Source organism: Monodelphis domestica, chromosome 5 (genome assembly GCF_027887165.1).
Source record: "Monodelphis domestica isolate mMonDom1 chromosome 5, mMonDom1.pri, whole genome shotgun sequence".
Classification (NCBI taxonomy): domain Eukaryota; kingdom Metazoa; phylum Chordata; class Mammalia; order Didelphimorphia; family Didelphidae; genus Monodelphis; species Monodelphis domestica.
Window position 1 is genome coordinate 70,104,418 of NC_077231.1, and position 20,221 is coordinate 70,124,638.

A 20,221-nucleotide genomic window follows, 5' to 3' on the forward strand; every position below is an offset into this window, starting at 1 on the left:
ATTTCCTAAGCCCACCACCACCAAAAGCAGGTAAACAGTTAATGCCTTCCCTGTGAGGGTACTTACAATTATTTTATTTTATATGTGTGTGTGTGTGTGGATATATATATGGATGGATGGATATTTACATCTACATAAAATACAGATATGATTATTTTTCCCCAGGATGTCATATAAGATTCCTATCACCTATACATAGATTATATATAAATATGCATAAAATACATAAATAAACATTTATGTATCTTTTGTGTATATTTGTAGTCATGGCCATTAAAATATGAACTTCTTAAAGGAAGAGATCTGGTTTTGCATTTCTTTGTAGTCCCACCTCTATGCTTAATACAAAGTGCTTAATAAAGGCTTGCTGACTGACAGCCAGTTTGCATCAGAGGAAGAATTCAGCCCCAAGCCTTCCTGGCTTTAAGGCCAGTGTTCCAAGGTCCAGGATGGGCTGTCTCTTTGCTTAATGTACTTAACTGGTTACCTACCAAGAATTCACTTGTGTTGTCTTATTTGATCTTCACAATGACTCCTGTGAGGCAAATTTCCATTTTACAGATGAGAAAACTAAAGGTAAAAGAGTTGTCCAGGGTCCTGAAACTACTGTCTGTGGCAGGATTCAAAATCAGTTCTTCCTTTCTCCAAGTACATTATTTTATCCATTATACCACCCTAGCTACAGATGTTGGGGGGGGAGGGGGCCAAGACTAGCACCTCTGGTAGGAGGGATTGCCAAGCCCTTTTCAAGGCTGCTCATCCTCCTTTGGTGCCCATCTGCCATCTAACTCTCACCTGTGGCTTCAAGGTGATGGAAACAAGAAATTACTACATTGGTGAGTTAGAAAAATATGAAGATTTCCCCATGCAGAATGGGCAGATGAGAACAAATTGTTCCAAGGGCCATGAAGGCAGCTGAATTTGGTTGGACATTGAAGAAGCCAAAGTTGTCCACTTTATTCCTAGTCATCACCAATCATCCTGACTTTTTCTTGGATTGGACTTCAATGACTCTGGAGAGAGTGAGGCTAGTCACCTTGTTCATCTCTGCCTCACTTAAATCCAATTCAGAAATAAGTCAAAACAATTATTTGTGAGGTCCCTGGTCCTCTTCAAAATACAAAGGATGAACAACAACATACCATCTAATTGTTCATATCAGCCAGTATAGGTCAGAGGACTGACTTGAACTCATTCTTCTTGGCTCTGAGTCCTACTCTCCTATTAACTGCACCTTGCTGAAAATAAAACTGCTTTGATTATGTTCAAAAGAAATTAAATCAAGTGGTTAACATACTTGGAAATCCACGCTTTTAGATTCCTAAGAATGCCTTATACTCATAAAATGACTTTCTTGTTTAAAAAAAATTGAAGACAGTATGATGGGAGAGTTTGAAAATTTGGAATCTTTGAAGAAATGAAGTACAAAATAATCTTGTCAGTTGGTAAGTGATATTTATTACAGAGTATCCTGCTAGATCCTCCTGATAGTTAAAAAGGAAGACCTGGTCTTTGGCCTCAAGAATCCCAGATGATAAAACCAAAGTCAATGGGGAATTTTTTGCTACTTAGTAGAAATAAAAAATATTCTGGATTGGGGTATAGCATAAATATTATTATTTTTGGGAAGGGGATAACCCAGAAGAATCATTACAAGGTAAACCTCATATTAATGTAGTTTAGCTCAGATTTTTTAAAAAAGACAAAAAAAAGGGAAAAAAACTCAAACTTTTAACTCAAACTCGAATGCGTATATGTACTTTTATATCAAGAATAACCTGAATGTTCAGGGTTGGAGTGTTAACTCCAGCCAAATTTCTTATCCTTTCAAGTCACCCTGCTGTGTCTAGGTAATACACAGGTCACATACCATTTCAACTGCAATACCAAGACTCAGTGGGAAGTAAAGAATGAAATTGTTCTCTACTTATCTCTGGCTTCTCTGTCTAGTTTCCTGAGCCACTCTGGTGTGGCAAATATAGCTTCATAATGATTTGTTCAAATCAGCAGATGAGGGTTAGGACAGGAGGGAAATGGAGCCCATTGGCGTTGGTTTCTTAAACTGAATAAAGGCACATTCCCCTGGGAAGGCACATCAGAGTTCTATTGCCAGTCATGCCCTGGAGACCTAGTGAATACATACATATACATATACATATACATCATATACATATACATATACATATACATATACATATACATATACATATACATATACATATACATATAGGAGGCTGAGTTCAGTGTCTAATGGGCCACCATTTTTATCCCAACAGGAGTCTGTGATCCTGAGGGGAAGTCATGCTTTTGCCTTTATATCCCCAAACTCTTAGTCTGGGGCCTGCACCTGGTAAGCACTTAATAAATGCTTAGTGATTGTGCTGAGGATCAACTCAATTATGATGATTGACCATGACAAAGAATTCTAAATATTCATAAGTCACCATCATAGTCTACTTTATTCTGCTTTCAAGATAGTCAGTCCTTGATCATAGAAGTCAAGTCAGTGAGTATTTATTATGTGCCAAGAGCTCCCTGCTCTAAGTGCTATGGGTAGAGAAAAGGGGTGGGAGGTGAGGGTTCCCACAATCAAGGAGAGTATATTAATGCAGGAGAGAATATGTAAATACCATGAGATCAAGAAGGCAGGGTGGGGGAGCACCAGAAGACCAAGAACTAAATGCCAGCAGGAAGAAATAAAGGGAGGGAGGGAGGGAGGGAGGAAGGAAGGAAGGAAGGAAGGAAGGAAGGAAGGAAGGAAGGAAGGAAGGAAGGAAGGAAGGAGGGAAGGAAGGAAGGAAGGAAGGAAGGAAGGAAGGAAGGAAGGAAGGAAGGAAGGAAGGAAGGAAGGAAGGAAGGAAGGAAGGAAGGAAGGAAGGAAGGAAGGAAGGAAGGAAGGAAGGAAGGAAGGAAGGAAGGAAGGAAGGAAGGAAGGAAGGGAGGGAGGGAGGGAGGGAGGGAGGGAGGGAGGAAGGAAGGAAGGGAGGGAGGGAGGGAGGGAGGGAGGGAGGGAGGGAGGAAGGGAGGAAGGAAGGGAGGAAGGAAGGAAGGAAGGAAGGAAGGAAGGAAGGGAGAAAGGAAGGGAGGGAGGAAGGGAGGAAGGGAGGAAGGGAGGAAGAAGGAGGGAAGAAGAGAAGGAGGGAGGGAAGAAGATAGTAAGATCAAAGATCTATAACTGAAAAGGTCTTTTAGAAGCTATTACCTTCATTTCCCAGATGAGCAAACTGAGGCCCTTAAGATTAAGTGACTTGTTCAAGGCCACCAAAGCAATAAGTAACATCATTCGGATTTGAATCCACAACTTGTGGTTAGTTCCACAACCATATTGTTTACTCCTGAGTACCCTGTTCCATCCATATCATGTTGAGCTAAGTATGACTCCAACAGCTAAACCAATCTATCTAATTCATGAGTCCACAACATATCATTTTGTTTCAGTCACAAAATAAAATTGTGGAAATCAAATTGAAAATGTCACTGGATCACTTAGTCCTCCTATGTAGGAAGTTTCCTACAATGCCTGTGGGCCATTATGGCAAATTATTCATCATATAAGTTAAATTGGCAGTTAACTTTAGAACCTGACTAAAATTAGGAGATTTTTCCTAAAAACAGCTTCAGGATCATAACCTTCTAAAGATTTTTAACCACTCTGACAGATTTTAGCCAAGGTATATGAACTCACTATTTTCTGCTCACCCTAGATACTGCTTTGGACAGGTTTCTGAATAGAATAATATTGGTTTAGGACAAAAAGAATTAGGCTGGTATCTGTTTCCATGAATGTTGAAGCCCCAAAGGGCTCAGTAGACTCAAAGAAGACACAAATAACATCCATACGGTGTCACTACAGAAGACAAGATGGCAGTGGCAGCAATTGGGATAGGATGGAATAGAAGTGAATCAATTAAATCAAGTAATAGAAATGGAAAGGTAAAGTAAATTGAAGTCAATGGAAAGCATTCTGTATTTGGAATTAAAGGATGTAAGTACAAATCCCAATGCTACTTACTATTTGTATGATGTTGGGTAAACTCTTGGACTCAGTTTCCTTGTCTATAAAATGAGGGGACTGAACTATTAATATTTTTGCTGATTCTAGATCTACTCCCTTACTGAACTAACTTACTTGGTACATCCACCCATGTCATTTTTACACACTCCAGTCCTAGGATAGTATAACAATTACTAATATAAATGTACTATGACTTCTTGGACCTAAGGAAAAACAACCAAAAAAATAAAAAAGCTTACAATCAAGATGTCTCCTTTGAAAAGCCTTTGTTGTACCTTTGCAAAGAGGCCTTGTTTTGCTCTAATTTTCCTTTAGAGGTTGAACCAAATGACGATTTAACTTTTCAGAAAACTACATACATGACTGAATAGTAAATGTGGTCTATTGCATTTAGCATCTGCCAAGATGCCAGAAAAACGCTGATGATTAAATATTCAGTGTGAGCATTTCCATCTCAGAAATCTATAAATGCTTCAAATAAGGTCTTGATTTATGGTTTTATTGATTGTCTAAGAAAGTGATGGATAAAATGTTAATAAAACAGGTTTCACTTAAAACTGTTTCAAGCATACACTTTTGAGATTCTGTTGTTAAATATTTACCTGTCCACTCCTGGATATAACCCAGTTCACAATGGTTTAGAATTCTTAATGTTGACCCATCCTGGTTTCAGCAGATTACTTTCAAAGCAAATTAAAACAAGTGACTTGAGTGATCTTTGTTCAGGGGTTATTTATGCAACAAAATGAAAATGTACTCCACTTTTTTTAATCCTTACTTTCTATCTTAGTATCAATTGTAAGACAGAACCATGGCAAGGGCTAGACAATTAGGGTTAAGTGACTTGCCTAGGGTTACACAGCTAGGAAGTGTCTGAGGTCAGACTTGAACCCTGGTCCTCCCAACTTCAGGCTTTTCTATTCACTAAACCACCTGGCTGGCCCTAAATCACTTAATTTCTCTTTTTTCCCCAGAATATTCTCTGAGACTGCTAAATTGTAGGCTAGTTGCAAGAATTGCCTTGATAGAAGTTTTGTCACCTGGAGTCTCATCTACCATTGTGAACACTGATGTAAACCCTCAATGTGTGAGGGGGTAAAGAAATAGAAGAAAAGGCAAGCTTTTAAACAATTAATTAATACCTACTATCCCCAGGAAGACAGAGGAAAGGGCAGGGAGGAGGACCAGAGGGTCAATTTGGATCTTACAACTTCAGAAAATGTATGTGGAAAATTGTGATTGCATGTAATTGGGAAAATATTTTTAATTAAAATTTTAAAAAAATTAATTAATAAAGGGAAAATTCTGGCAAAATCTTGGGTTCACGAGATCACTTGCCTGCCTGAACTATATTTATATGAAGTGAAATATTCCAAAGTCTGGTTGTCTCAGGCCCTTTTAAGATGACAGAACTTGAAAGGACTTAATGGATGAAGGGCAGAAACAGGGATCTGTGAATTATCACATTCACTGCATCATTACTGGAATTCTTAACGTGGGGTAAGTGGGGTGAGCATCATCGACTTCAGGGGACATAAATACTTTTGGTGTTCTTGTTCAGTCCTTTTAATTGTTTCCAACTCTTCATGACCACATTTGAACTTTTCTTGGCAAAAATACTGGAGTCATGTGCCATTTTCTTCTCCAGTTTATTTTACAGAAGAGGCTTAAGTGATTTGCCCAGGGTCACACAACTTGTGTCTTCCTGACTCCAGACCAGGTGCTCTCTCCATGGGTCACCTACCTTCCCATGTATAAAATAGAAGCATTAAATATGTATAATATCCACATAGATGCATATTATTATTATTGGGACAAAGAACGTCTATTGAAACAAAACATTCCTTTTCTTGGCTCCATGGATTTTCTCTGGCTGAGTCCCATGCCTGCAACACTCTTTCTCCTCCATTTTAACTGCTGACTTTCCTAGATTCCTTTAAGTCCCATTAAAATTCCATGCTTTCCTGGAAACCGTCTCCATCTCCTGTTAATTCTAGTGCCTTCCCTCTGTCAATTACTTCTTATTTACCATGTATATAGCTTGCTTTTTATAGATTTTTTTCTATGCTGTCTCCCCCATTAGGTGGTAAGCTCTATGAGGGCAAGGACCCTCTTTTTTCTGCCCCTAGATAATATAGATATTATATTATATGGAGAATATAGACATTATAAACCAATCGTGGTTTATAATAAAAACTGATTGATTGATCGATTGATCGATTAGTAGACTTAAAATACTATGAGAATACATAGAAAACAAAGAACACTGTAACTTCAAAATTGGATGTCAAAGGAACAGCTAAGTGACTTAGTGGATTGAGAGCCAGGTCAAGAGGCAGAAGGTCCTGGGTTCAAATCTAGTCTCAGATACTTCCTAGCTGTGTGACCCTGGGTAAATCACTACCTAGCCCTTTCTCTCTACTGCCTTAGAATACACCATACTAATTCTAACATGCAAGGTAAATATTTTTTAAAATGAGCATCAAAATCAATTTCAATTATATATAATGAGTTAAAACACTTTATGCCTGAGAGACAGTGATAACTTCTGTTCCATGGAATCCCAGAATCCAAAGCTTCATGATGGCAAAAGATCTCCAGGGCATCTGCTTCTCCTCTTCCTCCTTCTCCAACCAAACACTGAACAGGCATACCAAATACAAAACACCCAACAAGTTGTCATCCAGACTTTGCATGGAGATGTTGAATGAGAAGGAACCCACCACCTCCCAAAGCAGCCTATTCTATTCTTGCAATATCTGACTTAAGATCATACATAGCATCATAATCAATTAATCAATAAACATGTGCTACTACATGCTAGTAATTGTGCTGAGTACTAGATGCAGAATGTCCCCACTTTCCTCAATTTAAATTTTGCCTAAACTTTGGAGACAGTTTGTATTGAGAGCTTAAAAACCACACAGTCCACCATTTTACAGCTAAAGAAATTGAGGCACGGAAAGACTAAATGGAAGTTGTTTTATTTTATCTTCCTAACATTGGGCGTATAATTTCTGTTTACCTCTGCTTCTTAGCATCCCTCTAAGGCTCATCAGAGGTACCATTTCTTATATCAAGCCTTTCTTGACACCCTCAGATTTTAGTGTTTTCTTCTCTTGAAACTATTTTTTCACTGTGTACATATTCTCTCTAAAATACATTTTTCTTTTCTTTTTCCTTGGGCAGGACCTTTGATTTCATCCACATAAGGGACTCCATCAAGGCAAAGTGGTACTTCCTTAGAAATTTAGAGAGTTGCCTAGGGAAGTGCGAAAATAAATTATTTGCCCAAGGTTGCACAGTGTTCTAAGTAAGACTCTGCTGCTGAGTTTTCCATTCAAGTCCTTTTTTTCCCCAAGATTCCAGAATCCTTTCCTGCTGGTCTTATGCCACTCTCTTGCAAACCTTCCTTTCATGCTTATAACCTCTCTTTCTTATAGCAATAGTCAGGCAGTGTGGATCAGAGAGGGATGTACTGATAACTTGGAACTAAATACAGAACTCCCAAGTAGTCAGAAAACCCATTCTTTAATCAGGAAGAAGAGATAGGCTTATCATTTGGTCATTACACAGAGTCAAAGGCTAAATACCAAACCAAAGACTCTGGGAACCACATCCCTGGGAGAAGAGACAGCTCTTAGGACCAACTCTGAAGAGATACTGACCCAAGAGCCTCTTTATACCCTTTTGGAAAGCCTACAGGGGCTAACCACAAACAGGTGTGTAAACCTCTTTGCCGCCTATAGCTATGGCATTGGGGAAGGGTCAGCTGTGACAAATTAAAGCAAAGGTCAAACTCAGGAGCTGGGCTTGAGGAGAGGAAACTTTTACCCAATAGAGAAGCCTCCCAAAACAAACAGGTACTTAACTTTTAAACAAAATTGGTGGACTTAGTACTGGGGTTTCTCAAAAATAAAGGTAAACTGAGGCAAACAAAAATCCATGTTGACACACACACCCCTTTTGGGCAAGGCCTAATGCCACTGCCCAACTCAATGGACAACTGTTATTTGGGGACACTGCCCAAATACTGGTGCATTGACGGTGGGCCAGAAAGACAGGGAGTCTGTCTTTGGCAGATATCTTAATAACAAAACATCTACCCCAAATTCCCTTCCCCAAAGTCTTTGGTCTCTTGAATCCAGTGGGCCCTGATAAAATGGCTCCAGTATCCTCTTCTGTAGATTTCTTCTTGTACAGACAGTTTCATCTGCTTCAAAGGAAAACAAAAGAAATCAATATTTTCCAAATTCAGCATCTCCACACTTTTGAAGGTACAGTGTTTTGTTTTCCATATAATCTCAGAGTATTCTAAGTCCATCCATCAATCAATTGATCAATCAATAAACTTCTATTATAAACCAGGATTGTGTTAAGCTCTAAGTAATTGACAGAAGGAAGGCATAGAAAAGGCTTCCAGGAAAACATGGAATTTTAATGGGACTTGTGTTCTTTTGCAGGCTTCAGTGCCCTCTTTCCATTATAGAGATCCCTTTTGCTTGTAGTTTCTTGGAATAATTCAATTGTTAGCTGATTTGAGTTTTCTTCTATCTTCTTTTTCTTTCTCATTTACTAAGGTCTGCTGAAATTTGCTGGCTAACTAGACTAAATCAGCAGTAGGTGTCAGATTCCAGTCAATTGTCCCTCTTTTTAACAGATTTGAGAGGGTTTTGTTTAGCCCCTCTAAATCTTATGTATTTAAAGTAATTAAGGCATCCAGGCTATCTGGGGAAAGTCCAGAGTTTGCCCTGAAGGTAATTAAAAATCTGTTGTAAAAATCAAACACAGACTCTCCTGCATTCTCAGTGCAAGCCTGAATTTCCCCCCAATTCAATGATTTGGGAAAGGCTTTAAGGATTGCCTCTAGCAACATTTCACCAACTTTCTTTGCCTCTTGGAGGTGAATTTCAGGTCCTTCTTCCTTAGCTATTAACTGGTTTATATGTTCTAAGGGATTTTCCCATTTAGCTGTAGTAAACCAGTGATGTGCATTTCCTGGGCTTACCAATAGTTGGACCAGCTGATAACGATCGGACAGTCCAGGCTGAAAAGTAGAAAGTCATCTCAAACTCTTTGGCAAATTCGATAGGTCTTCCCCTGGCTTTTGGAAATTCCTTCACCATAGCATCCAGGGAGTGAAAGAGGCCTGCAAGGCTTCCTTTCACTTAATCTTAAAGGGCAATTGAGGAATAGGGACCTTGACAAGGGATTTTGCCAGTAATGGTTGCTGAATTACTAGAGCCTTTTAAAAGCTCTTGCAGGTGCTCCAGGTCTTTCTGTAACCTTGTTATTTGCTCCTCAGCTCTCCTTCTCCTCCATTTTTCAGACTGATCTCCTCACTGCAGGTTCTCTTCCCTCTCCCTTTTTATCCTCTTCCCTTTCTCTTAGTCCACAGGTTGTTCCAACCTGGATTTCCTTATGGTGCTAGCCAGAGGTTAAAAGCCTCTTTTTCATAGTCTTCAATCTCGGGACCCACTTCATTCAAGATAGACTACAGGAAAACAATCTTTTTTCCTTGAAAAGAGCACCATACAAAACCCCTGTGCTAAGTACCAACTTCTTCCTGGGAGGAGATACCATGCTAGACACTTTCTCCAAAGAGGAGAGGAAAGTGGGAGTTCTTTTATCCTCTGGATAATTAGGCATCACAAACAGGTATGTAACCTCTGCAGTCTATAGCTATGGCATTAGGGAATGGTCAGCTGTAACAAATTGGAGGCAAAGGTCAAACTCAAGAGCTGGGCTTGGGGAGATGAAACTTTTACCCAATAGAGATGCCTTACAAGAAAAAAAAACAGGTACTTAACTTTTATTTTTTAAATTTATTTAATTAGTTAATTTAGAATACTTTTCCATGGTTACAAGATTCATGTTCTTTCCCTTCCCTCCCCCAAACCCTCTCCTGGAGCTGATGAGCAATTCCACTGGGTTTTACGTGTGTCATTGATCAAGACCTATTTCCATATAATTAATATTTGCACTAGAGCAGTGATGGGCAACCTTTTGAGCTTGGTGTGTCAAAATTTGCCAAAAACCAAGCATAACTTGGGTAGTGTGTCACTTCAAGAAAAAAAAAACATAATTTCACGATATTTATAGTTTAAAGAACAAAAATGCATAATTTTAATATATAATTGTATTTAATAAACCAAAAACTAGTTATTTCACTTGCCTACTTAGTGACTTCTTTGATCATCTGTCAGTCGGTTTCTTTTGTTGTTCTTGATATTATTTAACTTGTATGGAGTGTCGTGAACTAATATAAGTGAGAGAGTGGGGGAATTCTTTAACTAACCTACCTATTATTGACTTTTTTGTTGTTGAATTTCATTGGCTAATTCTTCAATTGAAGGTTGGTATTTTGTACACTTCAAGTCCAAGCGAGCACTACTAACTTCATCTGTCAATCTATTTCTTTTATTGGTTTTATTATTATTTAACATTGAGAATAAGGTCTCAGAAAAGTAAATAGAGGGGAAATTTTTGAGTAAAGCCATTGCTATATTTTTCAGGGTGCTAAAAGTGTCTGGTCATCAGTTCCAGGCACTCCTTCCTGTCCAGTCTTCCACTGTCCCAGCCCTGCCTCGCCCCTGCCTTGCCCCTCTCCTTCCCAGCCTACTGGCCTGGGGGTGCCATGAGAGCAGTGGCTGCCACCCCCAGCCTGCATGCCCACCCTTGCTCCTTCCACATTCACAGGCTCCTCCTCCCCACCCCCGCAGAAGTCCCACATGACCCAGCTGCCTGGTGCACTGCCAATTGCCTCCAACCCCACAGTCACCTTGTAGAGCAGCCCTCCCCCACAGGCTGAGACAGGCTGTGGCATGATCATGACCAGGGCTGCTGTTGTGAGGCTCCCTATTCAGCTTCTGAGCCCCAAGGCATGCTGAGCCTGCATGTGGCCTCGTGTCATCGAAAATGGCTACACGTGTCAGTGTTGACACACATGTCATAGGTTCATCATCAAGTCACTAGAGTGATCATTTAGAATCTACATCTCCAAACATATCCCCATCGACCCATGTGATCAAGCAGTTGAGATACTTAACTTTTAAACAAAATAGGTGTGCTTAGTATTGGGGTTTCTCAAAAGTAAAGGTAAACTGAGTCTTCCAAATATCCATGTTGCCAATACCATAGTGCACAGAGCAATATACCTGAAGTCAGTTGGACTCCTCTTTCCTGAGTTCAACTCTGGCTTCAGACAGTTACTGGCTATGTGACCCTGGGCAAGTCACTTAACCCTGTTTGTTTCAGTTTCTTCATCTACAAAATGATCTGGAGAAAGAACTGACAAATGACTCCAGTAGTTTTGCCAACAAAACCCCAGATGGGATCACAACAAATTGGACACAATTAAAATTGAGGAATATAAGCCCCGAGAGCAGGGATTGTTTCTTTTTTTTTTTTGTCTTTGTTACCCCAGCTCCTGGAATAATGCTAAACTCATAACATAATAGATGCTTAATGAATGTTTGTTTATTGATTAACTCAAGGGAAATAATAGGAGAAACAATATATAGAACCTCTGCTATAGAGAAGGCAAGTATCTCCCCTTTTTCTTATATTCAGTGATTTGTGAAAGCACTTTCCTTACAACACTGTGAAGCAGATTATGCAAAATAATTATATTTCACATAAAAGGAAACTAAGACTTGGAAAAAGCAATATGTCTTTTTCAGTCACTATGACAGGAAGTGTCACACCAAGAAATATACCAGATCTCTGTTCTTATGTTCAATCCTCCTTCCTTTCCTCTTATCCTGTAAATTTTTATTTTAATCTTTCTTTTTTCCCCTCTTTTTCTTTATTCTATAGATATCTTTTGCTTTTATTATTGCCTTCATCTATAGCATGTGAGTAAATGGTTAACAGCTGGCTCTCCAAGAAAAAACAATTTATGTATAACACATTTTTAACTTTAATCCGCATTATTAACATTCTGTTCATCCTTTTCTAAAATCTAAATAATCAACAAAATAATAAATCAAGCCTTGATTTGTAACTTTTACTGACTTCTAAGGTACAAATCCTTATATTGAAAATTTAACAACCAAATTCTTGAGAGTGTAAAAATTAAATTATATCTCTAATAATAAAAATATTATATTTTATGAGGTTTGTTAAGGATCATTAGAAATCAAGGAATAAAGAGGATACAAAATAAAAACCATGTGCCCATGGCATTTAAAATCCCCTCACTTAGCTTATACTTGCTGCATCATGCAAGAAGAGAGAACATGGGAGGCATTACTGCCACTTAAATATCAATAATGTGATCTCACCAACGTGGAGATGCAGAAGAGATTATAGGGAATTCTAGGAAATACCAAGGACTCCTGGGAAATGAAGTCTAAGGTTCAAAATCTCCATTTATCCGAGTCAGTTCAAATTCCAACATACCCCTGCCTTCATTGCCATATATATGTCTTTCCTCTCCCTAATCCAACTTTTCCTTTCCTATACTTATAACAAAGATTTTAAAAAGAGGGAAAAAAGACAAATCAGAAAAACTAACATTAACATTGACTGTATCAAAAATGCATGCAATATTCTATATCCATAGACTCTGATCTTTGCAAAGAGGAGATGGAAGTTCATATTCTCAACTCTTCTCTGGGGCCAAAATTGACCATTAAAATTGCATATTCAGATAGGACTTGGGGGTAGCTGAATAAACAGCAATAGCTAGACTCTGTCACATTGCCCACACAGAGATCAAGCTCACAGTCCTGGGTCATGGTCCAAGGGCAAGGAAGAGCACTAGCATACAGCAGAACTTCTGGCCACAGGGGAGCAGGGGACCCTGATCACAATTCCTAGGCAAAAAAAAAATTGCCTGTGGTCACTCCATAGACCAAAGGCCAGGTCAGGACAATAACCATACTTTTTAGACCATATCACCTTGGAAGAATTGAAAATATATGGTCCCCCAGAACTAGTTCTTAAGGCAGCTACACAAAGAACCAGAGTTTGTAATACTGCTTCCTTAACCACAGGAAAGGAGGCTACTTGTAAAAGTTTTGGGGGGTTGTTGTTTTTTTAAGAGACAAGTGAAAGTAACTCAACATAGAAATTATTTTGGTGACAAGAAAGACTAAAACATATTCAGAAGAAGACAATAAAGTCAATACTGCTACATCCAAGGCCTCCAAGAAAAATGGGAATTGCTCTCAAGCACAAACAATTCATTGAGGACCTCAAAAAGTGTTATAAAAATCAAATAAGAGAGGTAGAAGAAAAATTGGAAAAAGAAATGAAAGTGATACTGGAAAATCATGAAAAAAAGAGTCAGATTGGTAAATGAAGCAAAAAAAAAATACTGAAGAAATTAACATCTTAAAAAACAGAATAGGCCAAATAGAAAAGATATTAAAATTCACTGAAGAGAATTACTTAAAGGGCAGAATTGGTCATATGGGGAAAAAGGCACAAAAATTCACTGAGGAAAAATATTTTTTAAAAAGTAGGATTGGTCAAATGGAAAAAGAGGTACAAAAGCTCATTTAAAAAATTATCTCCTAAAAATTTGAATTGACCAGTGGAAGCTAATGAATATGTGAGACATCAAGAAACAATCAAATTCAAAGGAATGAAAAAATAGAAGAAAATATGAAACATCTCATTGGAAAACAATTGACCTAGAAAAGAACATATATGTAGAAAAAATATTTAAAACAGTTCTTTTTCTGGTGACAATAATTTAGAAACTGAAAGAATACCCATCAATTGGAGAATGGCTGATTAAGTTATAGTATATGATTATAATGGAATGCTATTAAGAAATGACAAGCAGGTGGAGCTGAGAAAAACCTGAAAAGGCTTACATAAACTAATACAGAGTGAAATAAGCAGAACCAAGAGAACATTGTAAATAGTGATAGCAATATTATATGATCAACTGTGAATAACTTGGCTATTCTCAGCAATAGAAGGATCTCAAACTAAGAACTCATAAAAAAAATGTTATCTGCTTCCAAAGAAAGAAATGGTGGAGTTTGAATCCAAAAAAAAGCAAACAATATTTCACTTTCTTATTGTTTTTTTGAGTTTCCTTCCACAAAAGTATTAATATGGGGAAATGTTTTAAATTATTTTACAAGTAAAATTGATAATTGTTTTTACTTGTAAATAGAGGAAAGATATCAGGAAAGAAAGAAAGCACCTTCCTGGGTACTGGAGAGGGATAGAAAGGAGAGGGAGAAAGAGACAGAGAGAGAGAGAGAAAAAAAAAAACAGAGAGCAACAGAGAGAGAGAGACAGAGAGACAGGCAGAGAGCTGGTTTCAAACTAGCAAGACTTCAGTTCAAGTACATCTGGTACATACTGCCTATTTGACCTTGGGTATAGCATTTAACCTGTCAGTTTTCCCCTTAGTCCCTATGCCAAATATTTTAAGTGTTCTCACTTTTTCTGCTTTAGTCAATTTGTTGACTTAAGTAATACATCCCAGTTAGGCAACCCAAGAAACATTACTTTCAGAACATAACAGAGAGTATGTTAACAGGATTCTCTTGAGGGAGATAATAACAAAAGCTTCACATGAGATCAGAAACTTACAATTAGGATGGAAATAAAACCCAGCCATGTCTTCAGTTTTAACAAGACCCAGAGATCAGCCTTCCCAAAGATCCAAAGCCCAGCTCATGTTTGTGCTGTTCTGATGAATTACACACTGCAGTCCAGGGCTGCTGGGCATCCCTTCCCACAAAGGACCTGAGCCGGTATAGTGGGTTGAATCTGGAAGGTTTATAAATCAAAAGCCTACAAAGGAGCAACATGGGCAATGCATGATTCAAGTCTGTATTTCCTTTCCTTGTCGAGGGATATTTGTTTATTCACCCACATCCTTCTAGCCCAGTTAGAATTCATTTTCTTTTTTTTGCCAGAATGATGTACGGGAGGCAGGTTTACTCACAGAGAATGTTACCTGGCTAGCAGTCACACATGAATTAGTTAGAAAGCTGCAGGCTTGGTTACAAAGAGCAGGTTTGAATGTTGAGTGGCTCTAAATACTTTCCCCGTTTCTGTATAACACCCCAAACCTCTTCAAATAAAAACAAATAGACAATTTTGCTTTGCAGAAATTCTCTGTATAGTCAAACAGAGATTATTTCAGCATTGAGACAGGCAAAAAAAAAGGTAGAGGGGATTTTCAAAGATAAACTGAGGTGTTCTCAAAATCCAAGCATCGTTCCCTTCTTTCCTCGCAAGTAGTCGTTATGAATGAAAGACAGTGGAGGATGGGATGGGGGAATCTATGTCCATCTTCCAATGAACAGTCCTTCACCTTTCTAGACCTCCCTCCTTCTTTTTTATTTTTTCTCACTTCTTTTCTTCTTTCCTCTCCATTTGCTTCTGTACTGCCTCTGCCTTGGGATTGGTCCATGACAGCCATGAGCCTTGGTTAACTTCAATCCCAGTAATTAATGACTGATATATGGCTTAATGGACATGGAGTCAGGAAATCCTAAATTCAAATCCCTCTTCAGACAATTGCTAAGTATATGACTCTGGGCAAATCACTTAACCTCCACCAGCCTCAGTTTCTTCCTCTGTAAAATGAGATAATTAGGACTCTGGTGTCCTCTTCAGTTCTCTGTCTATAATACATTGAGCCTATCACCTGTGTGTGGTTGAGCAGCACGAAGGCAATAAAAAGAGACTTTCCCTGATCCAACTGATCAGCTTTGACTTTTGCCTTTGGACATCCAATTTTTCCTCAGTAATGAGCTTAATAATCTTATTGTGTGTCATGGTGGGCAGAGAGAGCTTATCCAGAAGTCCAAAGTTCCCCTTCAACACACACTGGCCCAGTGACTTCAGGCAAATCCCTCAATCTCTCAGGAGCCTCAAATATTTCATTAAAACTTCAAGTTATAGAGCAAATGCCAATCTTCACCAGTAAAGGCACCACCTCTCTGAGAGTCACATACATGAACAAAATCCTAGGTCAAGTAAAAAACAAGTTATCTGTGTATATGTCTCACCTTCCTTATGGACTGTAAGATCAAGGACTAAAGGACAAGTCCTATCTTATCTGTAGGGATACGGAGAGTGTGGCAGTTCATCCAATGTATAGTCCATGTTTGCCTATGGTCTTATCAAATCTATTAATCTCCATAGCCTAGCACCTAGTAGGCAATGGTCAAATGCCTTCTTTATTAAACTTAACTGAATTTGGGGCACCCAACACTAATCCAAGGATAAGCATTCCCCAGAATGCCAATAGATTGTTTCAAAAATCTATCTATAGACCCATTATTTGGAACCTAGAACATATTCTCTCAAAAGAAGATTACTTTAATTCTGTAAAGTTCCTAGGCTAAACCCAAAACATCTATTTCATCCATAATAAATACTACAGTACTCATTTGAATTCTAGACTCTGGGAATAGAAGGTAGTAAAATTAAGGATGGGTGGAAAATGAAGAAGAAAAGCATGAAAAGGAAGAGAAGAAGGTTTCTTCTTTAGCAAGATAGACTGCTTTTGCTTAGTACCCTCCTATCTCTTGGTTCACTTCTTGGTATGTCTTCTATATCCCAAATATGCTTTCATGCACCCATACTTTTATACTGGACCTTATATGCCACAAATTATTCTATGCTCCAAAATTGCTTACCTCTCCTTCCTTAATCAGAATGCCTACTTCCTCAAGGTGGCTGTTTGATATCAAAGAATCACAACATTTAAACATGAAAAGAACCATAGTTTTTGTCAGTTCTACCTCCCACATTTTACAGAAAAGGAAATGAGAGTTGCCTAGTAAACCCTTCCCTGTTCAGCTGCCGCTAGCACTGGAAGTAGGGGAAAAGATGGCGCTGACCAGCTTTTTACCTGCTCCAACGCAGCTTTCTCAGGACCAGCTTGAAGCTGAGGAAAGAGCACGATCACAGAGATCAAGGCAGACTGCTCTGGTCTCATCACGAAGAGAACCTCCACCTTATGGGTATCGAAAAGGTTGGATACCTCGTTTGTTAGAGGATTTTGGAGATGGCGGTGCCTTTCCAGAAATACACGTGGCCCAATACCCATTGGATATGGGAAGAAAGAAGAAAATGTCCAATGCATTGGCCTTTCAAGTGGATGCAGAGGGAAAAATTAAATATGATGCAATGCTCAACAGGGACAATCAAAGGACAAGGTCATTTATAGCAAGTATACTGACCTGGTTCCCAAAGAAGTTATGAATGCAGATGACCCAGACCTACAAAGACCTGATGAAGAAGCCATTAAAGAGATTACAGAAAAGACACGAGTAGCCCTAGAGAAATCTGTGTCTCAGAAGGTTGCTGCTGCTATGCCAGTTCGAGCTGCAGATAAACTAGCTCCAGCTCAGTATATCCGGTATACACCATCTCAGCAAGGAGTGGCTTTCAATTCTGGAGCTAAGCAAAGAGTTATTCGAATGGTGGAAATGCAAAAAGATCCAATGGAGCCTCCAAGATTCAAGATTAATAAGAAAATTCCTCGTGGACCTCCTTCTCCTCCTGCACCTGTCATGCATTCTCCTAGCCGAAAGATGACTGTGAAGGAGCAGCAAGAGTGGAAAATTCCTCCTTGTATTTCAAACTGGGAAAAATGCAAAGGGCTATACTATTCCATTAGACAAATGTCTGGCTGCTGATGGGAGAGGACTGCAAACAGTTCACATTAATGAAAACTTTGCCAAACTTGCTGAAGCTCTCTACATTGCTGATAGAAAGGCTCGTGAGGCAGTAGAGATGCGTGCTCAAGTGGAAAGAAAGATGGCCCAAAAAGAAAAGGAGAAACATGAAGAGAAGCTTCGAGAAATGGCCCAGAAAGCTCGGGAGAGGAGAGCTGGAATCAAGACCCATGTAGAAAAAGAGGATGGAGAGGCTCGTGAACGGGATGAAATAAGACATGACAGACGCAAAGAAAGACAGCATGACAGGAATCTTTCCAGAGCAGCTCCTGATAAGAGGTCAAAACTCCAGAGAAATGAGACTCGAGATATCAGTGAAGTCATTGCTCTTGGTGTGCCCAATCCTCGGACTTCCAATGAAGTTCAGTATGACCAGAGATTATTCAACCAGACTAAGGGCATGGACAATGGTTTTGCTGGCGGAGAGAATGAAATTTATAATGTTTATGATCAACCATGGAGAAGTGGCAAAGACATGGCCCAAAATATCTACAGACCCAGTAAAAATTTGGACAAAGACATGTATGGTGATGACCTAGAGGCCCGAATAAAGACCAATAGATTTGTTCCTGATAAGGAGTTCTCTGGCTCAGATCGTAGGCAGAGAGGCCGAGAAGGACCAGTTCAATTTGAGGAAGATCCCTTTGGTCTGGACAAATTTTTGGAAGAAGCCAAACAGCATGGAGGGTCTAAAAGACCCTCAGATAGCAGTCGCCCGAAGGAACACGAACATGAAGGCAAAGAAGAGGAGGAAGGAGTGAGTAGGGTAGCCTCTCTTTGAGAATGAACTATTTCCTTAACTCTGATGACACTGGTCATTGGAGAATTCTTTGTAAATGGTCAGGATGAAAACCAAATCTGGGATTGTAAATCCCATTACTTTTTATTACTGGGGTTGGGGGAAAGAGAAATACACTTTAGTCTGTTTGTTTTTAATGGGAGTGGGCCACATTCTCAGTCTAAGGCCCTTGCTTCCCTCTCTCAATCACCCTACCCCATTAACAGCCACAGAAGCTCCATACTACTCAGCATTACCAAATTAAGGCTATTATATCTTTAATGACATTAGTTGGGGGGAGGGGGGAATTAACATTTCATAGTAGACCTGACCTTGTACATAAAAGTTTGCAGAGTAATTGGGGGAGGTATTCACACAATGGAGCTGTCCATTGCTTTTTGAATGTTTGTCCCCATTGCGTGTTTCTAATTTTAATTTGGAATGGGAGAGTCAGCTTCTGTGTGGTACAACTGTTTTAAATAAAACATTTAGACAAATGTTAAAAAAAAAAAAGAAAAGGAAATGAGAATTTGCTTGCCCATGGTCACAGATTCCAACCCAGGTCTTAATTAGATATCATGGGGATTCATTAAAAATCTAAGACCCTTAAACCTCCTACAGGTATTTACATTTTGAAGTAAGGATGCTGGTTAACCAAAAAAAAAAAATTCTCTAAGTCTTGGAATTTCAGGCATTATAGCCAACTGAAAAAGAAAAACTAGAAGCAAAACATAGTTGTGGCAGCCTAGTAGTAGGAACCTTCCCAAGTTCAATGCCCCTAAGCTTGCTACTCTTTTGAAGCTTCTCCCCCAGTCTTCCCACCTGGTACCAAAGATTCTTCTGACACCAAGTTTATTTTGTTGTTGTTGTTTTATTTTGTTTTTAAACAACTCTCCTGGCTGCTGGATGTTTGACTGGAGGATCTGGAGAATGGCGAACATTCCTAGAGTCTAGGGACTATTTATTCATTCTAATGTCTCCAAAGTCTAGCCCAATGACAGGCACATGGTAGATGCTCAACAAATTCATGTTGATAAAGTGATTGAGACTATTCACTAAATTGGGTATTTGTCACGACTGTCTATAGGAAATAAATGCCAGGAAAGAAGATAAGGTCATGTTTCTGTTCCATAGGCATCTAATTTGGGGGAGCAACCTAGACTATTATATTACGGTGAATAATACCAAACTGAATCCCAAATAGTATGGTGAGGAAAACCCATATAAATACATACATATATACTTACAAGCATGAGCTAAATAGTACCTCTGACTTCTTCCTTCGAGACCATGTTCACAGATTAGCTCCCTGTTCCTTGCAATCAGATTTAATGCATGGACCATCCATCTCTCACAGAAAAGCAGAAATTACTTTGCTGACAGTGGAGAGTCTGTATCTGTTTCCCTGCTCTAAATTGCAATGTATTGGTGTTTTACTTTCAATCATCTTACCGTACGGTTATTTTTTTTGGCTTTGATATGGTACATATAGACGGTTGGGTTATTAAATCTGAGTTGCTCTATAGGAAACTTGTTATGAGATAAAGCGTGGTCAAAATCAGAAGCACAGTCCTTAATCAGTAGTTGTCAGTCAATCATTCAGTCAGTCAACAGCATTTATTAAACCCCTGATGCATTCAGGGTACAGTACGAGGTGTGATGGCAAGCATATCAATGAAATCAAAGACATCTTCTCTTAGCTCAACGGGCTGATAACATATGGCTTCTCTCACCCAAAATCACAGCATCTCTGAGCTTGGA

General features: G+C 39.0%; 1 protein-coding gene across 1 annotated transcript; it reads left to right on the forward strand.

The window, feature by feature from the left end:
- The first annotated feature begins 16,794 nt into the window (after positions 1–16,794).
- Positions 16,795–18,983, forward strand: LOC100014428 (SNW domain-containing protein 1-like). Its single transcript, XM_056798606.1, is given in 3 exon segments — positions 16,795–17,129; positions 17,132–17,592; positions 17,594–18,983. Coding segments are annotated over 3 exon segments (1,629 nt in total). The 5' UTR covers positions 16,795–16,831; the 3' UTR covers positions 18,464–18,983.
- Positions 18,984–20,221: the final 1,238 nt, after the last annotated feature.